The 24,574-nt window shown below is 43.1% G+C and overlaps 1 protein-coding gene across 1 annotated transcript in view; it reads right to left on the bottom strand.

The window, feature by feature from the left end:
• Positions 1 to 23,679, bottom strand: part of GSG1L (GSG1 like) — a 54,234-nt gene extending 30,555 nt beyond the window's left edge. Inside the window, exons 1-2 of the mRNA XM_013939988.1 lie at positions 23,379 to 23,679; positions 1,114 to 1,161 (exon numbers count right to left, since the gene is read on the bottom strand). Of these exons, the coding sequence (XP_013795442.1) occupies positions 1,114 to 1,161; positions 23,379 to 23,679 (349 nt within the window). The remainder of the gene's footprint in view (positions 1 to 1,113; positions 1,162 to 23,378) is intronic.
• Between the last annotated feature and the right edge of the window lie 895 nt (positions 23,680 to 24,574).

Raw genomic sequence — 24,574 nt, 5'->3', positions numbered from 1 at the left:
ATAAGAATTGTTGTACCCCAAGGTCCCATTTCTGTGTATAAGACTTAGCTCAGGGCCCATTAATGGTAGTACCTCAGGACTGTTTTTTCCTTAATTTATTTTTTCTATAATTTATTTAAGTTTACTTACATTGAATTTCACACAGGCTTGTCTGTGTTACCTCTTCTCCCACTGAAATACCCCTCTACTTCATCAATGATAATTACCCTTCTCTTTCAAATTGTCCAGCTGATCAACAATTAAGATAAATTAAGAACAATTGTTCCTAACAGCATTTATTGCCTCCCTGCCAGACCTGATGAAGGTACCATATGCCCAAAAGGTTTTGCAATTCTGTCAGGTGATCTAACAAAATATATCACTTCTTCTTACAAACATTCATTTTCCTCTGTCCTTTGGCTTTTCCAAAAGCCCATTATTGGCATGAAGGACACTGCAAAGCTTGTGCGCCTGTTCAGCTGCAGGCAGAGTGCTCCGCCTTCAGCAGGAAGCAGGTTGGGCTCAGCTGCCCAGTTTGTCAGTTAATTGAATTCTACCCAATTTTTTTTCCATGATGAATACAATTTTGAAATATGGATTAAATTACTACTGAGAATCTACAACTCCAATATCAGAGTAAAGAAAAGCTTTGCAGCCTGCCCCTTTCTGTGCACTTGATTTATTTATTTATTTTTTTTTTTTTTGAGGGTAGCTCAGACAGACAAGCAGCTACATGGTCCCCTCTCACAGACAGACAGTTGGTGCCTGAAAATGAACGTGACTGCAGTTTTCTGTCTATTAACGTCTTTGTACCCTGATGAAACTGCATAGCATGCTCTTCCTCAGTAGAGGAAGTAGGGAAATGTCTGTATTATGATATACATCTTCATTTCCTTGAAAAAATATGTCTGAATGAAGAGAAAATGCATCAGAGAAAAGACAGATTTGAACAAACCCGCTGAATAAAGGACTCTCTTAAACCCTTGGCACCTGTTTCAGCTGGCTGTATGTAATCTGGATGACATGCAGGTTCTTGTGCACTCAGGAGGTGTTTCCCCTGGCATTGAACTACGACAAGAACAATACAGGTGAGATTTGCAAAAAGGGAAGAAGCCTGGACTGTATTTGTCTTACCTTTTTCAGAAGCTGGGGCAAGGTCAATAAAACTTCGACATTTTTCACCTTTAAAAGAAAAAGATTATTTTAGGAGACAGAAATTGATTAGTTTTGCTCTGCCTTCCCTTTCTGACTGGTGTTTCTGCCACCTCTCCCACCTGAGATGCTACGGGGCCACTGAGTTATCATTATCTCTTTCACACAGAGAGCAGACATTTACCTGGGGCTCCACTCTGGGCAACACGCATCATCCTTACGTGGCTGGACTCTCCCTTAGGACTACAGGCTCTTGGTCAGAAGTGTGAAATACAAGTAATGAAGAGAAATTTTCTCTCCGATTGTTGGGTCCCTGTTGGCTGAGTGCTGCTCTTTTCCGAGGGCTGGGACAGTGCTGCACTCTGGTTGGAGAGGCACAGTGCAAGGCACTGCAGAGGGATAATGCTGGGAGGACACAGGCCTCCTTCCACCAATGCTCTTGCTCCCTTTCCCATCTTCAGGATACCATCTGTACCCCATCAGGGTTGGACTGAACCTCCCAGTGCCAGGAGGCATTCCCATGGACACAGATGTATCTCTCTCAGAGTTGATGAGACAGATTTTCTCATGGCATGTTCATGGGCCAGTGTGGGGAAAATGGTGGTGGCTTCAGGAGCCTAGTCAGTGCTAGTGAGCTGCCACTGGTAAACCCCCAAACGACAGTACTAATATTAATAGCAAATATTTTCAGAAAAAAATGGTATGAAAATGATACAGAGCAAAAAACCAATTTCCTCTTCTCACCATTGCCTGAAAGTACTAACATGTACAAGGGATCCAAAAAGTTCATGCAAACAGGGGAAAGGGAGTAGTACAGTAAGGACTTGCCAGGTCTGCCCCAGGATATTGGCTGCTCTGCAGTAACGCACTGCCAGCGTGCCTGAGGAGATGGATGTGTGCTATTACAGCATCTAGCTCTCCTGCCACCTTTGAATCAAGTCCTTTCCTGTGGAAAGCTCTGATGAGTGTCCAGCAGACAGTAACCTGGCATCAACACCCCTCAAACAGGGACTGGCCATCCTGTCCCAGAGCTTTCTGATCAAGGCACACCCCAGTTCAAAGATCCCACTAAAGCTCACTTAGCAACACACTGCTGCAGTTGGTCATGCAACATGTTCAGTAATTAAAGAAGCACGAGCAAAGAGCTTTGGATTTGCCTAAATTGTAAGAAAAAGCAGCTGCAGGAGCTGAAGATGGGAGGGAGAACTGCTAATTATCCTAAATTTTACCTTTAGCTTGTCAGAGTTAGATGCAGACCTGCACTAACTGTACCACAGAGATCAGGGCCTCCTTGGGCTTCCAAGGGTGCTATAATAATGTGAATGGTGTTGTTCTAGAGTGCAGCCACCTTGTCAATCTTGCAGTGTATGAGTAAGAAAAGGCATGAAACAAGAGGCAAGAGGGGAGAGGACAAGGTCGCACAAGGTGACTTGGAGCACTAGGGTGGCAGCTATTGTAGCAACCCGGGTAGGATTCTGTTGCTTAGATCTTTGTAGACACTTTAGCAGAGTGTAAGAGTGAAGAGTTTAGCAGAGTGAAGAAAGAATAAGAAAGGGTTGAAGAATGATCGGAAGTAACACAGAGGTAACATGTTGGGAGTGGCAAAAACAGAAAATGATCTTCCAATCTTCCCATTGTTATTCTGAAGGCTACAGAGCAGGGAGGATTGCACTAATGAAGGCCAAGAAAAAGTGATTTGCTGGATGTGCAGGAATTAGGGTCCCATTGTATAAGGGGAATAGCCAAGAATCAACTGCCTGCCTGGGCTATGAGGGTGAGGGAAAATAAAAATGGGAAGTTGTCCTCAATGACTGGAAAAAGAGAGAGCTCTGAGACTTCACTGGATTTATGCCCCGTTCACTGCACAGCCACAAAGAGAGATCAGAGACCTTCAGATTGGATGGGAGGAGAAGGACTCAGAGCAAAGACACGTCTCTGAGTCACCAGTATGGAGAGGTAAGTAGAAGCTTTATTTTTTAGGTTGGACTGAGGATGAGGTTGGTCCTCCAGAGAATCAATTCAAAGAACAGGAGGAGAAGTGGGAGGAGAACCAGGGGAGAACAAAAGGGGAGCCTAGATAGGTCTCCTAGGAAAGCAAAATCAGAATGTGAAATGATGAAGAACTAGTTGACTGGTGTTGTGAGGATGAGGTTATCAAAGATTTCAGTAAGAGTTATTCCAAACAGAGATGAGCTTTTCTCATTTTGTCCCTTCATAAGTTATCCAAACATGAGAATTTTTTTCCAATCTACGCAGTTAATGGGAAATGGGAAAAATTAATGCCTTCTTCTTGTCACTCATCCCAAATGCCGGAGAATATCCATTCTCCTGCATTTTGTAGAAAACAAATGTTGGTGTTTATTTGAAATAGTTTCCCTTCAAAAGGTTCTGAAAAATTTTATCTAAGAAAGGAAAATGTGATGAAAAACAAGATTTCTAAAAAAAAAAGTAGTTATCAAAGCTGGAGTAAAACACCTTTGTAAGAGAGCTCCCAGATGCCAGGAAGAAGAAAACTCTTTGGATCATGTTGGCATGTCCGAGGTAGCATGAGTGGATTTACTAGGGCCTAAGAAAGTTTTGCTCCCCATTAGTCAGTGCAGAGCGCTTTCAGCAACACCCAGCTGTCTCAGCCCAGCAGCTGCATGAAATCTCCCTCTATTTAGAGTGAGGCTGCTTCTATTTCTAGTAGCTATTCTCAGACCTGAGAGCAGATCATTCATGAAAATGTTCCTCTGTGAAATCTCACAAAAAAAACCATGTCCGCCCAATATCACTTTCAAAACGGGGTCCATTATGCTGTTATCATGCAAAAGAGTGTTCCTGGTTGACATCATCACCTGGAGGTAGCAGTAAAAGACAACTGGCTTCAGCACAGCCCTGCTCTGGGTGCATCTATGCTAGGATGGCAGCAGAACAATCAAAGTTCTGTTTTGGGTCAATTCATGCAAGATCTTTTTTTCCAGTGTGCACTGAGTTACCTCTACCCATGCATCTATCGTTTCTGAATATATAGCTGTCCCTGCCTGCTGTGGGATGATTCTTGACTGTCCGCATGAAATGCTTGATCTTGGATCAGAAATCTTTAACTGGGACTCTGGGAAACTTTTCATGTCTCAGGTGGCATGATGAACCATTTCACTTCTTGGACCATTTTGCTCAAGCCAACAGTGTCTTGAACAAAATGGGAACAATTCTAAATTTTCTGGCTGGTTTTAGTGTCTTGGTGATTGCTGATGAGAGAGTTAAATTTGGTGGTCTTTAGAGGAGAAGCCTGAAGAAGCAACAGGTTTCAGAACACGAATCCTACAGATGATGGAGAAGAAAACATATTTTTGAATCATGTAGCATATCCCCTGAGAAAACAACAGCAAATTCTTCATAGCTTACAAAAGACTTTTGCTTGTCAATTATCCTTCAGCAGAGTGAAGAATTCTTCCATGTCATAACAGACCCCCTCTGACATGTTCTGAAGTCTTTTTAGCTCCTGTGGTAGTTGCTCATCTACAGCAATCATTTTTGTAAAATGCCTTTTAAAAAAAATATATATCTGGATATTGTGCATTCATAAGTAGGCTGCTTGGAGGAGAGGTATCTTAATGAAGGACTCTTGACTTTGGATTCATATAAATTTTCCTTGGAAGAACCGGGTCATACAGGAGCTGGAAGAATTCTTGGAGACTTTCCTGAGTTGTTTCTAGTAAAGATTTGTAAATTATTTTAATTGAACACCTGTCTCAAGCTTAGAGAAGAAGGAAACCTAAACAGGTAAATCATTAAATTATCATCAGTAACTACATCGTTTCCATTGTGTCTACATTTTTTCAATGTAGAAGAGCCTGAGAGAGCCTGCAAGCCACAGGACAAAAGACAGAATGAGGGCAGCTAAGTGCAAAGCAATCAGGAAGGAATTTGGTTTAATCCACTGTAGTGTGTGTGAGAGGGAGAAAGAGAGAGACTGGGAAATGAATAACGCCTTGTTTTCCTCTCTTCACAGCTTAATGGTAGTGACTACCTTGCTTTAAGCGTCCTGATTTTTGAGAAAATGGCAGCAGGTAACTCACACATTGAGGATGAAATTAGCCATGGAAGCAATGGAGCAAAAACTAGGAGGAAAAGGGAGGAAAAAGTTATTCACAGTCTTTCAAGCAAAGCCAAGATACTTCTTAGGTGGCTAAAGGTGGGCTCAGTTGAGAGGGGCATGGTGGGGTGAAGTTAGTGGGTAGGGAAGAAGTCACAGCAACGTGTGTATGAATAACAGTAGGCTATGAAAACTGGCAATTACAGCAATCATGACAGGATAGTCCCAAGACTCAGACCTGAGTTTTTATGGTTGGGGAGTGTAAAATTAGGAGCGAGTTTTTGGCTAATGTAACTCTCTGTAGAGTTAAAACATTTTCTGATGGTCGTACACCAGCTGTGGCTACTCAGTGCTTCACTTGTCAGAGTAAGTGGCTTGAACAGCCTTCTCTGAACAGCTTTTCCATCTTCCACTTCTTCCCTGTACACCCATATAAAATTAAACACACAAATGAGGGATCATCTCTATTTTTTTTCTCTGCAACAGTGACATTCAGTTGGATTACACTCTGGTAGCTGAAGCAAAACTAGTTCAACTGATGACCTCACACAAGATTTCTACCATACTAATACTACCTCTGAATGCTCCAAAGTGGCTGGCAGATAACAAGGACAGCAGGATCTGACTATGTAAGTTAAAGTGGGGAAAATACATTAATAGGTATTTATGCCAGACTGTAAAGCATTCAAAATACTACAAGGTCACATTTTCTTTGGTCACAACTTTTACTATTCCAATGTGAAATTTTTGCTTCTGCTGGAAATTCTCAAGTCATAAGAAAAAGGGAATTAGAAGGAGGATTAAGCATAAAAAGTTAAACTGCTGAGTTCTAGTTAGGAAAGAGCGACTCCTATGCCACCAGCCATGAGAGAGCAACTCAGCTCAGCAGCATCAGAGGAACCACATCATCTACAGCCCGCAAGCACTGGACTGTCATTTATGAGCAAGGCTGACCAGGACTTCACAGAGTTTTCATACGTCAGGTGTCTACCACGATCTAAAAATGTCAGTTTTGTAGTGCTCGTCTGCAACTGTGTATCAAAAAGCAATGTCAACAGCAGATTTTTAGTCCTAATAATAGTATTTGTACTAAATTTCAGCTAAATAGACAAAATCCCATGTAGTGTCTCGAAGACAAGGCCTTCAAAATTTGAGTACACTTGGACAAATGTTCTGTGCTTCACTTCAGAGGAGGTTAATAGTTTTGGTTCAAACAAACTTGAGGGGCCATTCACTTGGGTCACTTGTATAAAGCCCAGCATTCAAATTATGGCTGCCCAAACACTGTGCTTTTCACTCAGGGAGGATGTGAATGAGGGGAGAAAAGCTGTTTTTTATTATTCTAGAAATATTTTATAAACCAAGCCATGAAGACATGCTTATTTTCTCATGGAACAAGGTAAGCAAAAACCCCCAAATCATACTGATCCTGCCTGTAGACATTACTGGATTCACACTGTCAGGCAATTATTTTTGAAAGTTTTTTATTAAATGCTTTGAGAATCAGCCTGGGGTCCCAGCTGGGCACTTGATCATACAGCACAAAGCAAAGAGGCAAGTACTTTCCACAAGAACTTGATATTTAAAAGGTACTGGTTCACCTTTCTGGGAGGGCCGAGCAGAGCAATTTGTCTTACTCTGGTTTCTTTGGCGCAGAAGTCTAAACCTCACCCACCCCCTTCTCCAAATGGCAAGAATCAGGCCCTGGTTTAGATATAAAACTTATGACTCTGACAAACAAAAACTGAGGCAGAAAGCAAGCTAAGCAATTGCATAGCATTTCCAGATCTTTTTTAACCCACTGTTAAAAAAGTAGGCCATGCCGGATCTGTCACACATCCCCGTGACATTGGCCCGGGTACTGTCTCTGCCTTGTGGCTGTTGCATCCTTTTATCACTGTAAATTAAATTTCCGCTGTTTAGGACTCCACCTCTGCTTTCTCAGGCACTCTGAGAAGCATATTGTTTCTGAGCAGGAAATGTATCTTGAGGATGAATGTTTTGACCTTTCTTTCTACTTCTTCAGGCAACCAGAGAGATTATAAAGTAATTCCTCCGCTCAAGTGCATCCATCCACCAAGTCTACATGTTTCTTTCAATATGATATGTCACAAGGTGACCAATAGCCTGCCTCAAGTAATCAGAGCACTGCATGCCTGCCAGAGGTAAGGGAGAGGAATCCATTTTGCCCTTTAAGTCTTTAATTCATGCAAAGACAGCTAAAGGAGGAGACGATTTTTTACTAGTTTTCCTCAATTTTGATTACACAGTCAAAGACTGATTTAGGAAATGTGAGCCATTAAAAAAGAATAAACAGCAAAATGCTGTAGAGATGTTGAAGTCAGTGCGTAATTTTTTCTGAATAGTAATTAATTATATGTACAAACCACTATAAAATGTTAATCCTTCTGGTGTCTTTGGTGCCAGGATTGAGATGAAAAAAAACAGTCAAATGATAGCTGTGCTGAAATAACAATCTATTATTATAATACTGTTGTTATTACTTTTCAATTTAGTATTTACAGTTTAAAGCCTATACTAAATATGCTAAATGTGCTGTGCATATAGTCTGTAGTCTGTTTGTCTATGTATAAGTTGTTATAAAAGAAAAAGTTCACTTGCAATTGAAATGAACATGCAAAGTCACCATGGCAGAGAGGACTTTTACTCTTTGAATCCAGAATTGTCAAGAGGATAGTCAAGGAAAGGAAGGTGCATATCAAAGGAAAATATCTATTTCCAAAGAGGTAAGGCAGTCCATTCCTGATGTTGATATAAGCATATTGCACAGAGTTTTTCACTCTAGCTATATGTATCTGTGGCATTTGTTTCAATGTGATCTGTTACTTTTATTGGCGTTTTATCTTAACCTGACTTCAAGGTAACTGGCTAGCGCTCTCATCCCTCACCCATGGGTGCAGTGAATCTGAAGCCATACTACTGGAAACCTTCACAAATACTTGATTCTCTAGCATGTTATCCCAACGCAGCCAAAAGGGAATGGCATTTTCTACCACAGAAGCCATACAGGCCATTCGGAGAGTTGGAGCTACACAGTGCCTTTCAGATATGCTGTAGAGTATTGAGAAAGCCTTTCTGGTATGCCTGGGTGCTGAGGGGGCTGATGGTACTGTAGTGTTTGGCTGCAGGTGCCTCATCTGCAGGACAAATGCAGAGAGTGTGATCAGAGGCTATCCTGAGGAACGTGCATGCTCATCCTCCCTCGACCCAGCTTGCCCAGAATGCCAGCTCTCCTTGGAGAGATGTAACCAAGGCCTCCAGGTTAAATATGGACAGAAAACGTGGGAGTGTCCAGAAGGAGGCCTTTTGGAGCCATGGCACAAAGAATGGTTGCAGATTGGGGACAGCGTAAGAAAAGCATGGAGGGGGATCACTTCACTTTCAGTTGTTGATTGCCAGATTGTGCTGGGCTTAGTGCTAAAGGCTGTGAGTCTGTAGGAACTGCACAAGCAACTGCTGATGAAGGATACTTCCCTTCATTGTTCCATGTATCTATCATCCTGTCTTTGGAGCACAGGAAAAACCGTCCTCCATCTTCAGTGGTAACCACTGGTGGTAATTTTAGATCATCTTCATACCCCAATGTGCAGACATGCATCTCACTGAGAGCTGAAGATGTCAGCAGTGCTTTCATTTTTCCTCTTAGGATTTATTCTAAGTTATTTTTGGATATCTTGTATAACTGATCTCTTAAGCCCTCTTAAGTTTAATTTTAGACTTGGCAGAGTTTATCCTGCTGTGCTGCCCTTTTCAGATGCATCTCTTCCTCATACCCAAGCTCCTGGAGAGCCTTCAGAGAATACGAAAAGGCTGGCAACTATGCTGTAGGTTATGGATTTAACAAGAACAGTGTCTAAGATTCCTCGCCTTGATAGTCTTGCCCTCACCCAGTTGCAGCAGTGATTCTGAGAGAGGAGAAAGCCAAGGACTGGTCTCTTCTATACGTAACCCATTTACCCAGAAAGAGGAGGTGTGACCTGGCTTGAATGCCCTATGCTTCCCTGCAGGAGCACTGGCCATGTAAGGCGCATCTGAGGCTCTCTGGAGCTCAGGGGTGTCAGGGAGTTGCTGAGGAGAGAGGAGTGTCTGAGCAGCTAGGCACGGACCAGAGTCCATCGTACGAACTTCCCCTTGCAACCAATTTCTTCCATGGCTTCCCAAGGGTGAGGTGGAAACATGTCACCTATGCAAGCCCTGGCAAATGCATTCTCTTGTAACCATTCCTGCTGTGCACAGGCTCAATCATGTTGCAGCTGGATTTCCTGAGAAGGGGCTATGGATCACAGGGGCTGTGGGTCATGGCGGTCTGGGTCCAGCAACAGGAGGTGTGTGTGTGTGCGTGTGCGTGTGTGTGTGTGTTCCTCTAGAGAACTTCAGTCCTCTGTGTGTGTATGCGTAATCCATTAGGGAACTTCAAGCTGGACCAGCCAGAGAGTAGGAGGAAACCCACATCTGGAAAGATCCAAAATCTGAGCTGATTGCTGGGTAAGGGACCTGCAGTCCGGACCTGGATATTAAACAGACTTAGAGCTCATGATAAATTCGAGGGATCCATGAATGCAGTGTGCTTGTGCATCTGCAGAGGGAAAGGGTGTGCATGTTTGACTAGCGAGCTTCAAACCTGCTCAGCCGGAGGGGAGGAACAGGAGTGAGCAGCGTTCCTGCTGACGTGAGTGCTGTTGGTGTTTCTGCTGTGATGGTAAAGGCACAGCTCCGCCTGGGTCGGTCTGTGTGGCCGGCTGCATTAGCATCACGTGTGAGTGTGTGTGTGTGCGCGTGTGTCTCCATATCATAAATACGTGCTCGGCTGAACCTGCAGAGGGGAACAGCAGCAACCCGGCTGGGGAGAAGAAATCCTCTGGGTCTTAAAGTCCTCCAGGCTGAGTTCCTGTTCCCAGGAGAATGCACAGCATTTTCTCAGACAGGCTCATTGAGACTTTTTCCCATTTCATAGCTCTGCAGCTGCACAAGCCCCCACAACACTGCAAGTCAAATGTGTTCCAGCTCCTGAGGTGTTTCTACTGCAAAAGGCTGGCTTTGGGCTTTTGTGTGTTCTTATGAAAAAGTGTGCTGGAAAAACTGGATCTAATTAGTGCAAGTGTCAGACCCAGGGGATGAGTGAGAAGCTGTTCGGCATAGGGAGATGACCCCTCTGCCTCTCTCACAGCATGAGGGCCATATTTTTTCCATAGTGCTTCTCCCTCTGCTGCTTACAGTGTGGTGGGATGTTCTGACCTTTCAGCCCTTCCCAGCCTGTGGCACCTACTTGCCATGAAAATTGTCTCATGCCTGAAAAATCAAATCATTTTAGGAAAAAGGAGAAGGCTGTGTGAACTGAACTGAACTGGTAAGGACAGAGGATGCTGCAGGGATGGGAAAGAGGCATTGCAAGACAGTCGTGCAAGTGTCCTGTCACCTCAAGTGTATCAGTGCAAGTACCACTGAGCCCCCCTGCACAGAAACAAGGCTGCAGAGCAGCACTGGCAGGCCAGTCCCCCAGACACCTCCCTATTCCTAGTGCATGCAGGTAGTGGGGCTGCTGTCTTACCTTCTCCACTGAAGAGACCTACTTCAAAGTCAGCCACACTCTGAAGCTGAGCTGCTCCTGCCTCTGTGGTAGAGGCAAATGCTTGTTCCTCTTACCTTCCGCAAACAGAGTTCAGACACCTGTACCTTCCTAGCCTGATCAGTGATTTGAAAGGAAAAGCTAAGAAAGAGAAATGGCTGTTCCACATCCCCCAGATTGAATCCTGCCATAAAGCTAAGCAAGACAGACTCATACAGCTGTCAGGACTACACAGTATATTGGTGCCAGGGCTGTGAGCTACTGCTGCCCTTGTGCTGTGCACACCGTATCATTGCCACGACGGAACTGCGCTGCGACAGATCAGATGCGCCTTCCAAAGTGGACGTGGGGTGACATCCTTCCAGGAGCTTATGGAAGTGGTAGACTCTTGAGAGCAATTGCAGAGCTGTATAAGGACAGCTGGAAAGGCAGGTCTAAATGGGCACAGGTTGGGTCTAAACTATAGCACCCAGATGTTATTCAAAGTTCATAACACGGCTGTTGTGATAGCAAGGACCAGAAACTGATGTCCTGAGTCATGCTTATTGGCCTATGTTCCTAAATTAATTCCTCTTTGAGCTAGTGATAAAAGTCTTATTAATAACCAGAGCACCAAAGAAAAGCAGTTCTGAAATATCCAAGTTTTCATGTCTCCCATCTAAACTATTTCAAAATATTCTAGTTAAATAATTTGACTTGGGAGAAATGTGGTAGTTCTGATTAGAAGGAGGTTTTCCGTTATAACTGTGCTTTTCATCTTGGAAAAAAAAAAAAAAAGAAAAAGCTGTCTGTATTCACTTACCCTGCATAAAATTTCACGAGTTCAAAAGTACAGTTTTGAAGGAAAATTAAATGTTTAAATTTCATTTAAACAGCATTTCCTTTTAGTGACACACTAGCGCCCAGCCTACGAAAGACAAGGTCCCCTTTTTTCCCAGTAGGCCCTAACAAGTCTTTATCTCTCCTATTGTATCTAGAGCCATGTGACTTTGATGAGGTTCCCACAGCATCTACTGAGAGTAAAATCATTGTATTTGTCTAAAAAAAGATATAACCCTCCAGGGATCCCAGTCTAGGAAAGAGGATGAGGACTGCAACACAACTTCAGCGAAATAAAGTACTACATTTGGGGAAATGCAGGTTAATGAGCTAATTCAAACTGAGTTGTATCAGGTTAATTAAGAAATAAAATATTCCACTTTTGATTAAACTGATCCCAGATGGAGGATTTAATTGAAATTTTTTCTAATGAAAAATCAAATCTTAATCAAATCTGAATGGTCAATTGGATAATGTTGATTTTGCTGGAACAATATTGTCCTCTGGAAAATAAGCCACTTGTTTCAGAATGACATTAAATTTTGTCTTGAGCTATGAAAACAGTTGTTTTCTCTCTCTCTCTCTCTCTCTCTAACAGCTGTCATTCATACCTGTTGCCTGTCAGCATTTCTCTTGCTTCCAAGTAACATGAGAATTTGCTCTGTTTGTTCAGCCTCTGCTGAAACAACTCACAATGTTTTTCCCTTTTGGGGCTGTTTTTAAGTCTGAATATTATAATATTTCTTGCTCTCTGTAGACTCAACCTCTTTAAACTTTCTGCTTCTTAAAGTGAAAGAGCACTTCCTTAAGCTTTCCACTTTCTCCTTCCGGGCATGCGTTTCTCCTCGCTTCGCATATTCACAAAGCAACCACCTTGGTAATAATCATGTTAGAGAGGTAAAGTCTGTATGTTTTGCAGACTCTGGCATTTCCTCTTTGCTTCGCTGGAGCACTCGTTAGCTGTGCCGGGGGCACCGGGTGCAGGCAGAGCAGGGAACATGCCGGCGCGTTTGTGCTAACTCACACCATGTGCCATGGCAACTGTGTTTTCTGCACTGAAACTCTCCCTGTTGCGAGAATCTTTCACAGTGTCTGAAAGCAAACTCCTCCACAGTCTGTTCTCAAATCATGTCTAATTCAAACACGTCCAAGTCACAAGACTCATCTGATTATCTTAGTTAGACCTGATGGATTGAGTGGCCATTTGCATATATACATCTATTGTTTCCTGGAAAATAGTTCTGATTATTGAATGAATGGGAGGATCAGGGAAACAATGGTGCAGAGAGAGGCTTTCAGTGACGCTGGTGTCAAATTAGACCTGACTTTATAATCAGGAAAATATGAAATAAGACAAGCAGTTCTGAGTTACTTTAAACGTTTCACACCGTGGCATGGGGAGGTGGGAGTTGTTACCTGTTCATCCCTCAGGTGACCCATCTGCCATACTGTGCTCAGCTCTGCGATCAGAGACGCTGCACCTTGCTTTGAGTCTCACTAGCTGTAGGAAACTCATCTCTTTCCAGTTGTCGTTCCAGACAGTTAATGGGAGAGTGGAGGTGGCTCTCCAGCTCACTGGCTCTGCAGGGAACTCAGGACTAAGGATTGCCCATTTCATCCATTCATGCAGTCCCCATTTGCAGACAGTCATGACACAGTACTCTAAAGGCAGAGTGAAGGTGGAATAGGTGGGGTGATTTTGTTAATGGAACTGCACCAAAATAAACTAGCTATCAGGGGGTTCAGTATGTGTGGGACTATATGCCATGGATGGTCTCCCAGGAAGCTGGTAAAAGACTCAAAATTATGCTTTTCATAGAACATATAGCTGATATATACCTCACTGTATGATATAATGACTTATACCTTCCACGATCTCTCATGTGACTGCATTAGCAGTTCCATTGAGGTTGGTGATTAACAAAGACCAAAGAAGTAAGTAACTGATAAGAGCTTCAAGTCCTGGCTGTAGGAGAAGCCATGTGGTTCAAGATCTCCCCCGCTTTCTAACTGATTAGGATCTGTGTGGAGTCTCTTTTAACCATGCCAAGGCTTTTCCTCAGAGGATGTCCAACCCGAGCATTTGCATTGGATCTGTGCCCTAGCTCCAGCCATATGTAACAGGGCAGGGAGAGATGAAAGTCACTGAGAGCAGAGAAGGTATCTCCATTTCACAGATGGGTTTACTCCAGAAAAGAAAAAAACCCCAGCTTTTAAAGCCAATGTGTGCCAGAGATGGGGAGGAAGGCAGATTCAGGACAGAGCATTACTCTGATGGCATGGCATGTTGCTGTGAGCATGAATCCTGAGGTTACAGCTTCAAACATATCCAAGGGAGTGTAGGTAAGAGCTAAGGCAATCGCTGGAGGGGTAAGGACCTTGAATGCTAGAACCTGGAGTGCATCAACCTGTATATTTTCCTTACAGTTAACACTACAACACTATTTCTTTTCTGGCTTGCCCATCTATTTACCCTCTGTTCTTAGCTGTTGTGTTTCAGGGTCCCTGCTCCAAAATGAACTTCAGAAACTTCTCCCAGCTTCCTTACTCAAAGGTGCTCTGTTGCTTTTTGGGCGGAGGTGTCCAGTTTTACCAGGCAAGCTTATCTAACCCTGAGTACAGAAGCTAAGACAACCTTGACCTTCCAGCCACAGTCTTTGAAAGGAAAATAACAAGACAGACTGTATGACACTCACACACAGCCCACTGCAAATGAATATCCAGTAGTTGAGATCAAGTGAAGAAAATGTGCTTGCATTTCCTTTCTTACGCCTTATTTCCAAGCTCAAACCTAAGACCTTTGCAACAAAGTCTCACTTAATAGTTTTTGTCTGGTCAGGTGAAACAAAGTGAAATCAGGCTAAAAGACAGTACAATGTGTTTCTTGGTCTCTCCAGACTTGGTGAGTCTAGAAATGGTGGAGTGACCATGCTTCCCAAGCAACTTCTCACATTGTAAGCATGGTGTATATCCTTCCCCTCCCCCCCCCCAAATACAGCCAAATGCAAGGTGGGATACATTAAAGTTAATTTTGTTCGACTGTGACTATTGTACAGGCCAATTCATGTCATTCTATAGTAATAACATTCACTTCTCACTGTTTACTGCCTTCTGTAGTCCTCGTATCATTTGCAAGCTAGATCAGAAAAGATGTATATTATCATTTAAATTACCAACAGTGATAATATTACACCAAAATGTGATTCACAGAGTGTTCTGCTAGAAGCAGCCTTATTCCCTGATTAATCCCCATTTTGAGATCTCTCAATAAGCCAGTTTTTAATTAACCTAATGTAAATTCTGTTAATTCCATATGAGGGAATTTTTAAAATCAGGATGTAGTATGGTGTTAAGTTAAATACCATGGGGATACTATGACAATTGACATTCCATCCCTTATTTGTTACTATAGACCTGAATGTATTTGCTCTAACTGGCATGAGAATTTGTATTTCTTTGAAATATAGGAACTGTGTGCTAGCCTTCAGCTTCTTTGAAGTTTATTCAGTTAGCAAGAGACTAGGAGAGCTCCTCAGACACCTCCTTTAAGACTACTGGGTGTAAATGGTGAGGATGGAAACATCCAAACAGAAAGTAACACAGTTTTTGCCCATGACATGCACAAAGTGACTTATCAAAATAAGGAGCAGATCATTGCCTAGTCCCACGCTTCTTTACTTGTCTGTTATGGGCACCAGCCTTCAGAGATTTTGGATCCACATTTTTATATGATAGATGCTCATACAGCTATTCTATCTAGCAGGATCAGGAGGACCTCTGATCCACGAATTGCAGTGCACCACAGGCACAGACTATCTTGAACATCCTAGAAAGACCTGAAGGTCTGTAATTAAGCAGCTACCACCACAGAAGCCACAGCTATCATGTACCACAGGAAGAGAACAAGAGTGATCGTGAGGATGACTAACAGATCTAAGAACTCTTATAATTAGCTTATATTCCTATGGTGAGGACTATCTTATCCTATAAGCAAAAGCCAAGAATTTGTTAAGAGGAGTTCACAGGTGCTTTTCTGAAATGGACCTTTTCCCATGTTACAAAGAAAGGCAAAAATCCATTACCATCCCTGTTATCTAGCCTGGGGGAGATTTCTTTTCTGATCCCAAATTAGATCATCAGCTTAATGTTCAGTGCATGAGCAGACATACCAATTAGATACTGAGAAGCCGTAATAATGCTAACAGCAGCAAAGCATCCTCCTTACATACTGTCTCCAGCTGTAGCCAATTTCTGATGCTTTAAGAGAAGGCATAAAACCCTCCAGAAGACATGATGTGCATCAAGCAGGCAACTAATTCTTTTCTGGCTCCCACCAGCAACCAGTAGAAACCCTGAAGCATAGATACAATATAATATGATATAAACACAGTGTGAACAAAGGCAGTCAAATGAAGACTGCTCCTTTCAGACCTCGTTAAGATACCAACAAATCAGATATGCAGGACTCACTCCAAATGCCAGGACTCACTTCCTCATGCCAGAATCATTCCTCTTTCCTCATACAGTTCCTTTACAAAGTATCGGTTTCAGCCCATTCATTTTCTTTGCTCACATTGCCCTCTGTGGAGGTCAGATCTAGAGTCACTTCCTGGGAACCCTTCTGTGGATTTTCACTTTTTTTCTTAATGGCGAATTAAATTTTTTGATCCTGAATGTCTGCTTTTTACTTAAATCATCATATTCTTTTCTTGATGTTTATCCTGAAATATATATATATATATATATAAGGTACCATGATATCCCCTCTTGATCTTCAATTTCTTAGATGAAATAAGACCCATTCTTCTTTTGTTTTCTTGAAGGAGATTCTCTTTTCCTTAAACTACCTTGGAAATCCCACTCTGCATCTATTTCCTACCCCCCCTTTCTTTTTTTTACCATAACTGTGCATGATGGTGTTAACAAGGTGCACTGGTGTTACCCGTGTCTTTCATAATGATGTGGATTCTTCCCTAGAATAACACCTTTCCTTTATATAGCAGCACTTTGGCAGCTCACAGTCACCTCAAAGAGTGGCCCACAGCTTGTTTCTTTTTTTGTTGCCTACAATTGATAAGTTCCTGTGATCTCACAGAATTTTATGCCTTAGCATTTGGTGCTTTTAAATTTCATTTGATTCTAATTATTTGAATATTATTCTTACTAATCAGACCATCTCACCTTTTTAGGTATGCAGAGACACCTCTTCTCAGTAAAGCTGATATTCCCAAACTTTGTGTCACAGCATATGTAATGAGTGCATTGAGGATAGGATTGCTGTCTCCAAATTAAGACTTCTGTGTTGGAAATTTCAGCTTCTTGGCCAGATTCCTCTTCTGGCCAATAAAGAGGGCAAGTAATTCCAGGGTCCAGTAATATGACATCAGGAGGAACTTAGTCTCCTGCAAAAGTACTCATTACTCTTCACTGATTGTAATGATAATGTTGATCAGTTTAGGCACAGACATCTACATTTGCTAATGTCCACAGGTTTGTTGTGGGATTCACCTTTCCTTCTTTTTCCAAATTAGATGAAATTAGTTGTATCCCTAGTTCCTTTTCCTAGATCACTAATCACATAGTGATAACAGAATCAGGCCCAAGACCAACTTTGAGGATCACCAAAACTAATCTATCCCCATTGTGATGCTTTCATTTTTCATATTATTTACCACAACCTCCTTGTTAGCCTGTTCTGTAATAATTTATTTATCCCCATCATAATAATATATGGTAAAAAGGTATAATAATATAAGGTAAAAAAGCAGATTCAGACATAAGGTCTACCTACTTCAGTATCTTTTTTCTAACATCATCAAATAACAGATATTTAGGGAAGAACAAAAGAACAGGGTGAATATGGAGTGATTCTGCTCCTGATATACTCTCCTCTTGATATACACAAGAACTTTGGGGACTTCCTGATCAGCAGTTGCATCCAAATCATTGTGTTAATAACACCAATACATATTTCCTCCCTGTACCAGGTAATCCCTAATTTTGGCCTTCACAACATTTCATGGCAGGGAGCTGCACAGAAAAGAGTATTCCTTTGTCTATTATGCCCTCCTGTTCTTAGATGATGGAAGTTGTGAACTGTATTTCTTGCCTGATCTCTGTCATTCGCTATCAGTCCCCATCAGTGTCATAGTTCTCTGTCTGTTGTGTCTCAGTCTTCTTTCCAGTCTGAAGAGGCTCAGGCTATTTAGCATCTCCTGATGTGGAAGTATGTCTGTATCTATCACCACATTGTTATGGTTCTCTCTGTTGTCTGTAGTTCTTCTGTAAAAAATTTTCAGCGGGATACTCCATCAAATGCTTTACATAAATCCAGGGAGACTGGGTCTAATGCATTACCCTTGTCTAAGAAACTATTCATCTTGTTAAAAGATCTACCTTTGATAAAACCCTACCTTTGATAAAACCCATTTGTTGCTCTGTACTGACTGCTTTCCCTGAAATCTGTCCTAAGGTTGCTGGGTCAAGTGGCCTGTATCTTTTTTTTCCCAGTCTTCTTTGAATATAGCAATGTACAGATTCATTACAGATCCTTGCTACTAAAGTTGCATTTTCATGTGCCAATTATTTCAACAGTCTCAGGTGGAGATTATTCAGGCCCCCTGGGTTCAGTTCCTCTATCACAGGAAATTGTATCTTTAACATAGAGTTCTACCTCCTCAATTTCTTTTACCCACCCTTTCCTTCCTAAACAATTTATAACTAGCAATTTTTACATTCCAGTCATGCAGATAGACCCGCCAGGTTTCAGTCATGCCAATTATATTACATTTCTCATAATCCAGCAAGAATTCCCTATTCCTCTTGCTTTTTAATTACATGCTCACAAGGTGCTCTTCCTCTGTCCCTCTCTCCGGACTGCTGCCTGCAGTGAATCACATATGCTCATTATCACATGGTGGGGTGGGGGGAAGAAGAGTGATGCAGTACTGCTCTGCATCTGTAAAAGCGTATGTCAAGTTCTTGTTTTCATATGTTACAGATTTATCCATTTCTGTAAGACGCACCTCTTGGTCTCTGGCTCCTACTGCAAGTGAGCATTTAATATCCATATTTATGCCCCCTTTGATGCCTCCTTGCATATCATGTAAATTCCACTCTACCATTTACTCTTTAAAGAGTGCTAAGGAATATATAATAAAGAGAATACAAAAAGTTACAGCCCCCTTGCCCTCAAAACACGATTCCAAGTAAATGAAACAAGCCTAGGTATACCCATTCTGGATCTCACTATCTTCTTAAATGTGGAGCATGGTGAGCAGTATGGGAGCATGGTGAGCAGTGTGAATCATTGAAGGGGACAGTACGGTTAAATGGCACCTGGACAACTGTTTTTCTTATACTGTTTTTCCCTCTGAATGTGGAAGTTATTACTGAGATTGTTTTTTCATTAGGAATTAAAACAAGCTATGAGTTAGTGTTAGTGTGCTTCTCTATTGAAAAATCAAAGTAAACACTCTCATGAGCAAAATCGGCTAACATACTGTTATCCCTTCCCAACTCTCAAACTCCTCTATTTGCATACACCATTTTATACCCACCTTAGCTACTTCATGCGTTAATTTTCTCATGTCATGTATGTTTATGCGTCACAAGATATACAATATCTACTTTACTATCAGCTCACTTCCCAACCTGCTGCTATTAGCACATCACTTGTCTGGTGTCCTATGTCCAGTACTGACACAACACAGACCTAGTCTGCAGGTTGCAAGTGAGACATGCACTAGCAGCCATACTCAAAAAGAAATGAGATGATAGAGATCTCAGCTAGGAGGTGCCAGGCCATAGCCAAGGAATTCACGACCTGGAACAAGGCACCACGTGTCCTGTTCCGTGAATGGGACTTGTGACCAGCAGAGCTACAGAGCTCATAGGGTATGCTTTAGCTTTATCCCCTTCTGGAGACTAGACTTCTCTCATTGCTCTTAGGCTCCATCCATGTGGGATCCAAAACACTGAACCTGCTCTGAAAGGGAGAGCCTTTATCTTCTTTTTACTAGACTGGGATTCAACATTCTTTTGAGTCGAGGATTATGGTTTTTGGCTAAATAGTTATAGGGCTCACCCACTGATGGAATATATATGCTCAAGTCCCTCTTTTCCCAGAGGGGATTCACAATTATATTTCACAGGGGCCAAATATTTTTCATATTCTTTACCAGTCTTAGACTTATTGGATAAAAATAAATTTTAGATTCACCAAATAACCACAGCAGCACCTCCCCCTCATTCAATTTCTGTTAGAGATGTCTCAGTGATACCTAGAAACCCTCAACAAGATGAAGGCCCATTTTGCTGGTCTCTGTACAGAAAATGTATGGCATGATTATTACACCTCTACATCCAGAATCTAAATGGGCATTTCAGATAAGCAGTGGGAGGTGAAGACACTCAGAAATGTTTTTTTCATTGCATTATAAATGGCATTTTAAGGTGGGGCAGAGGCCCAACCTCTCCAGCTGGTTGGAAGTCTGGAAATCCTGTCCTCCTTTGCTGTAGGACTGCGGTCCTCCTGTTGCTGTTGGGACTGGTCCTGCTGCCTCTGCACTTCAAGTTCTGCTATTCTTCAGCTCATCCAGTGCAAACCAGAGAGCTCTCGACAGTGCCCTCAACCATAGGGAGAGGAAAATCAAAAGCCTGGTGGCTAGACAAAGAACGTGGCTCACAGCTGGGAAGGTTGAGAGTCCCTGGAGAGCTTTGTCAGCACCACAGGAACACAGAGTGTTACTGGCATTGCAGGTGAGATTCATATTGCCTATCTTCAGTCATCTGTGGTGAGGAATCAGGGACAGAGCACAAGCTGTAGGAATGGTGCTGACCGTAGACTGTGGCTGTATGTGCTGGGACAGAGCTGTGAGGCTACAGAGCAGTTACTGAAAGGATGAAGCAACTGGCTGGATGCAGGTTGTTGACATCAGATGTGGGTTAAAAGAAGAGTGTTTTGGCACGTGTGGACTGTTTAGAACAGTGCTTTGTGTATGGGATATGTGGTATCGACACGCAGGGTAAGCAGGCTCCAAGACATGGGAGCACAGTGTTAGCAGCATAGCAAGTTCATGGGACCTATTAAGAATAACACTTAGGCTGCATACAACAAGTGGGTGACAGTGTGATTGGTACATGGATTGTGTGACTGTCTTGGATGTATTACTGAGAGCATGGTGAGCTGAGGAAGGGTGTTCTGATAATGTTGAGCCTCTATGGAGTGAGTGACTGATAGCATTGTAGACACAAGGAGCATTTAATGACGGTATTGAGGCTAAACTTCCTATGCTGTGGCCTTTTTCAGTATGCTGTTGATAAAGCTGCAAGAAAGGTGCTGTCAACCTTGTGGACTGCACTATGCTTGTGTTTTGGTTAACACACTACTGTCTGTGTGCTGTGTGTGGTTAGTGGTGTTTTCTTGACATGCCCATGGCACCCTAGGGTGTTTATTAACAAAATAGGCACTATGCAACTTGTGATACACGTTGGTGGACAACAAGTGTGCTGTGGACAGCACAGTGGGCCTCTGGGATTGATTACTGTTGTGTGGAGCACTGGGGTTGTATGTATAGCAGGATAGCTGTTGGACTGGGGCTGGCTGGTGGCTTGCTGCCCCGCACCTCAGATAGAGCAATCACCAGCCAGGCTGCAAAAGACCATGACAACATACTGACAATCTGGCATTACAAACCAGTAAGTTCAGATGAAGACCTTTCATGGCCATTTTATGTTGATGTTTTGGGGACAAAATTAGGTCTGTGTTTGTTATATCATTCTTGTCCTTATCAGAGAATATATGATAAATCCTGAGCAAGGCAGCAGTCTGTCTAAGCCAGTACGTCCCTGTCTGGATTCTGTCTAATGGCTGGTCACTCCTGGCTGGCTGATTGAACAGGTCCTTTCACCAAGTTAGTGTTTTAAATAAGAGCAGGCACACATGGCTGCTGTGGTGCCGTGCTGGAGGGGAGAAACAGCCCTCTTTCTCCTGCTTTCACCATAACTTTCTAGATCTGGCTTTCAGCTGTCCCCTCAAATCACTCACTACAGCAGTGCTTGGTTTACCTAGCACAGATTAAATCAGTATATTTTTCTTCTCCCACAGATACTTCAGAGTTCAGACTGGGCTAGTCACACAAAGTATCCTAGACATAAGCTTGGCTTGGAAAGCTTGCAGTGTCTGCCAGAAACTTGGGTATGCTTGGATCCCTATCCCAGATAAGGCTCTCAAAAAGTGCAAGAATCCTAAGCTGGTCTTTTAGGCCACTGTGGCCTAAGCTTGTTTCCAAATCAGTAAGACAAATGATTTTTTTTCTAAATTTTTCTTTTTAACATCAAGAGGGTTGCTTTGCTGCAGTCATTTCTGCATGGGGCTATTTATTGACAGTCCCAAGCTTGGAGTTCATGAACATTTCTGTTCATACATTAAACTGAGCTTTAATGACCACCTAATTCTTGAAGCACTATCCCCCAAAGTGCCCATGAGGGAGATACACAGCACCTTGGGATGAAAGGGACTGTGAGCTGCTAGTCAAGTTTGCCCCACTTTACAGTACATTTTTATAGAGCAGTTTTATCAGAATCCCATAAATTTCCCTTTATCAGAACCAAGAAGCCTGCTGCAGAGACAGAAGTTATGCTACCTTCACCAGACCGGCAAGTCCTTTTCAATGCTGTTTTGGGCAATAATTTTGCCCAGGGCAATACAGGCCTTTGTTGTTTCCTGATATACTGTCCTCAGAGACACAACCCATAGGATGATTCCTCTCTCCCAATATTGGTGAAGGACCAACTCCCCTACCTACTCCTTGAACGATGGCAAGTTAACATGGAAACAGCATAGCACTGGCTGTCCCTGTCACCAAGAACCAGCACTCCACCAGCCATCAGTGTCCCTGTCATACTGTGTCACATCTGTAAACTTCGTTTTCCAGTCACATAATCTAGAAAAAAGCTCTTTCAAAGCAGAGTTTGGACACTAGTTACCAGACAGCTCCGGGAGTAGGGACTGTCAGTGTGCATCTGTCGAGCCTTAAACCAGTCCCAGCCCTGATACCTTCCATCCTCCAGTGGTTTATTTGTTGGTGAGTGCCAGGATACAGTGATGCACTGATAAGCTGGAGAGATGTCTTCTCTAGTGGTTCTCAGCAAGTAAACGGACGAGCAGGGAACAAAAATGAGCTTTCTTGTGCTCAGTCCTGCCCTTTTAACTGCCATTTCTCTACTCTACTTCAGTAAACAGCATCTAGCCACAAGGAGGAATTTGTGGGTGGTCATTTCCTTAAGGGATACTAGAAAAGAGGAGGTCTGGGCTACAGACTGTGAACTTTACGCTTTCTCTGTTAGTCAGACCACTGTGCTTTGTGTTATTTAGGGGGCAATTATAATTAGCTTGGGTCACTATTAGAACCTCCATAAAAACTAACAGCCCCTGTCTTTTGTGTGCTCCATGGAGCAGCTCCCCAAAGAGAAGCACTGACCAGTCTCTGGCTGCAGTGCCAGTGAGGGGTAGCCCATATTGCTTAGCAGAGGTTCAGCTGGATCCAGAGCACAGACCCCGCATCAGCCAGCAGGTAAACAAGCAGATCTTTGCTCTTGTTGGAAACAGGTTGCTTTTGCACAAAGAATTGCTAAAATTCTACCTCTCTCTGCAGGGTGAATCTGCTTTACGATACAGCACAGGGCAGCTTGCCTGTGTGTTTATTACAATAAGCCAAACAGAAAGCAATGCAAGCTGGAAGGAAGTTGTTTTATACTTACCGGCAGCATTGATATTTTCCTCACAGGAGTACCAGATTCCAGTGTGAAAATACCTGAAAAGGAAGCGGTCATCTCCCGTCTCCCAGCTGTAGTGAACCACGTTCTGGTTGGTCTCGTTGGCAGTCTCATTCCCGCTGTAGTTGAGGCAGTTTGTCTTCTTCTCTTTCCCACAGCTCGGCTTGGGGACCCTCTGTGTGCCCTCACACCAGTGGGTTGTGATAAAAGCTGTTGTAGAGAAGAGGAGAGCCATCAGATTCAGACTCACTGCTAGCAGGGCTCTGCATCTTCGATTTGTCTTCATGGTAAATCCGCCCTCCCTCCCCCTCCTGCTGAGAGAAGAAGTCAAAGGGGTTTTGTGTTTTGTTTTTTTTTTTTTTATTGGGGGGGGTGGAGTTCAAAGCCTCTCACGATTCAGAATCCAGTTTTCCAGGGAGCAAAACTCTCAGCTTCTTCCAATCTGCTGTTGTAGCGGCGAAGGAAATGCTGCAGCCAGACTCCCATTCTTCTCTTCACTTGAAATCCTGCCTTTGTATGTTAAAGGAGCAGCTGCAGGCGCGGGAGCGCAGCCATCCTCTCGCAGTCGGTGTGCTTCAGAGCGCTGAAAGGCTCACAGAGGGTCTGTCTCGCAAAGAGCACCGAGAGCAAGTGAACATCTGCTCGGGTATCGCACATGATCCCAAGGGGCTCTGCAGCTTCCTCCACCGGGAGACACCTGCAGGCTGCAGGACTCACTGTCCTCCGCTCCCAGTGCGACGAGGCGGGAGAAGCCCGGCAGGAGCCAGGCAGCAGGGACGGCTGCCGCTCTCTACCACGGTCCTTGGCGGACCTTGGGGGCCACCGCATCACTCTGACAGCTGACTCTCGCTGGGGGGGAGGCGTCACATCTTAGTCTCCAGAAGAATCATTATTCGTCCCTGTGAAATGCACTTTTTTATACCAGAGGGTAGACATTTGTCCATAAAAAGGAGGGATTGAGTGGTACTTTAGCTTTTCTTCTCTGAACTAGTGAGTATAAATTAGGGGGTTGTTTCTGCTGTCAGTTCACCAGTGTAATTCTCTGTCGTCAGGGGTTTGCTCTGGAAGTCAGCAAAGCCCCAGAGGAGTTCATATTTAAAAGTCTGTAATGAATAAAAAACATGTATTCCACCATAAGAAATGGAGCCCCTTTCATAGGCTTTCATTTCCAGACATAGCCC

This window comes from Apteryx mantelli, chromosome 16 (genome assembly GCF_036417845.1).
Source record: "Apteryx mantelli isolate bAptMan1 chromosome 16, bAptMan1.hap1, whole genome shotgun sequence".
NCBI lineage: Eukaryota > Metazoa > Chordata > Aves > Apterygiformes > Apterygidae > Apteryx > Apteryx mantelli.
This window is presented reverse-complemented; position numbering and strand designations above follow the sequence as displayed.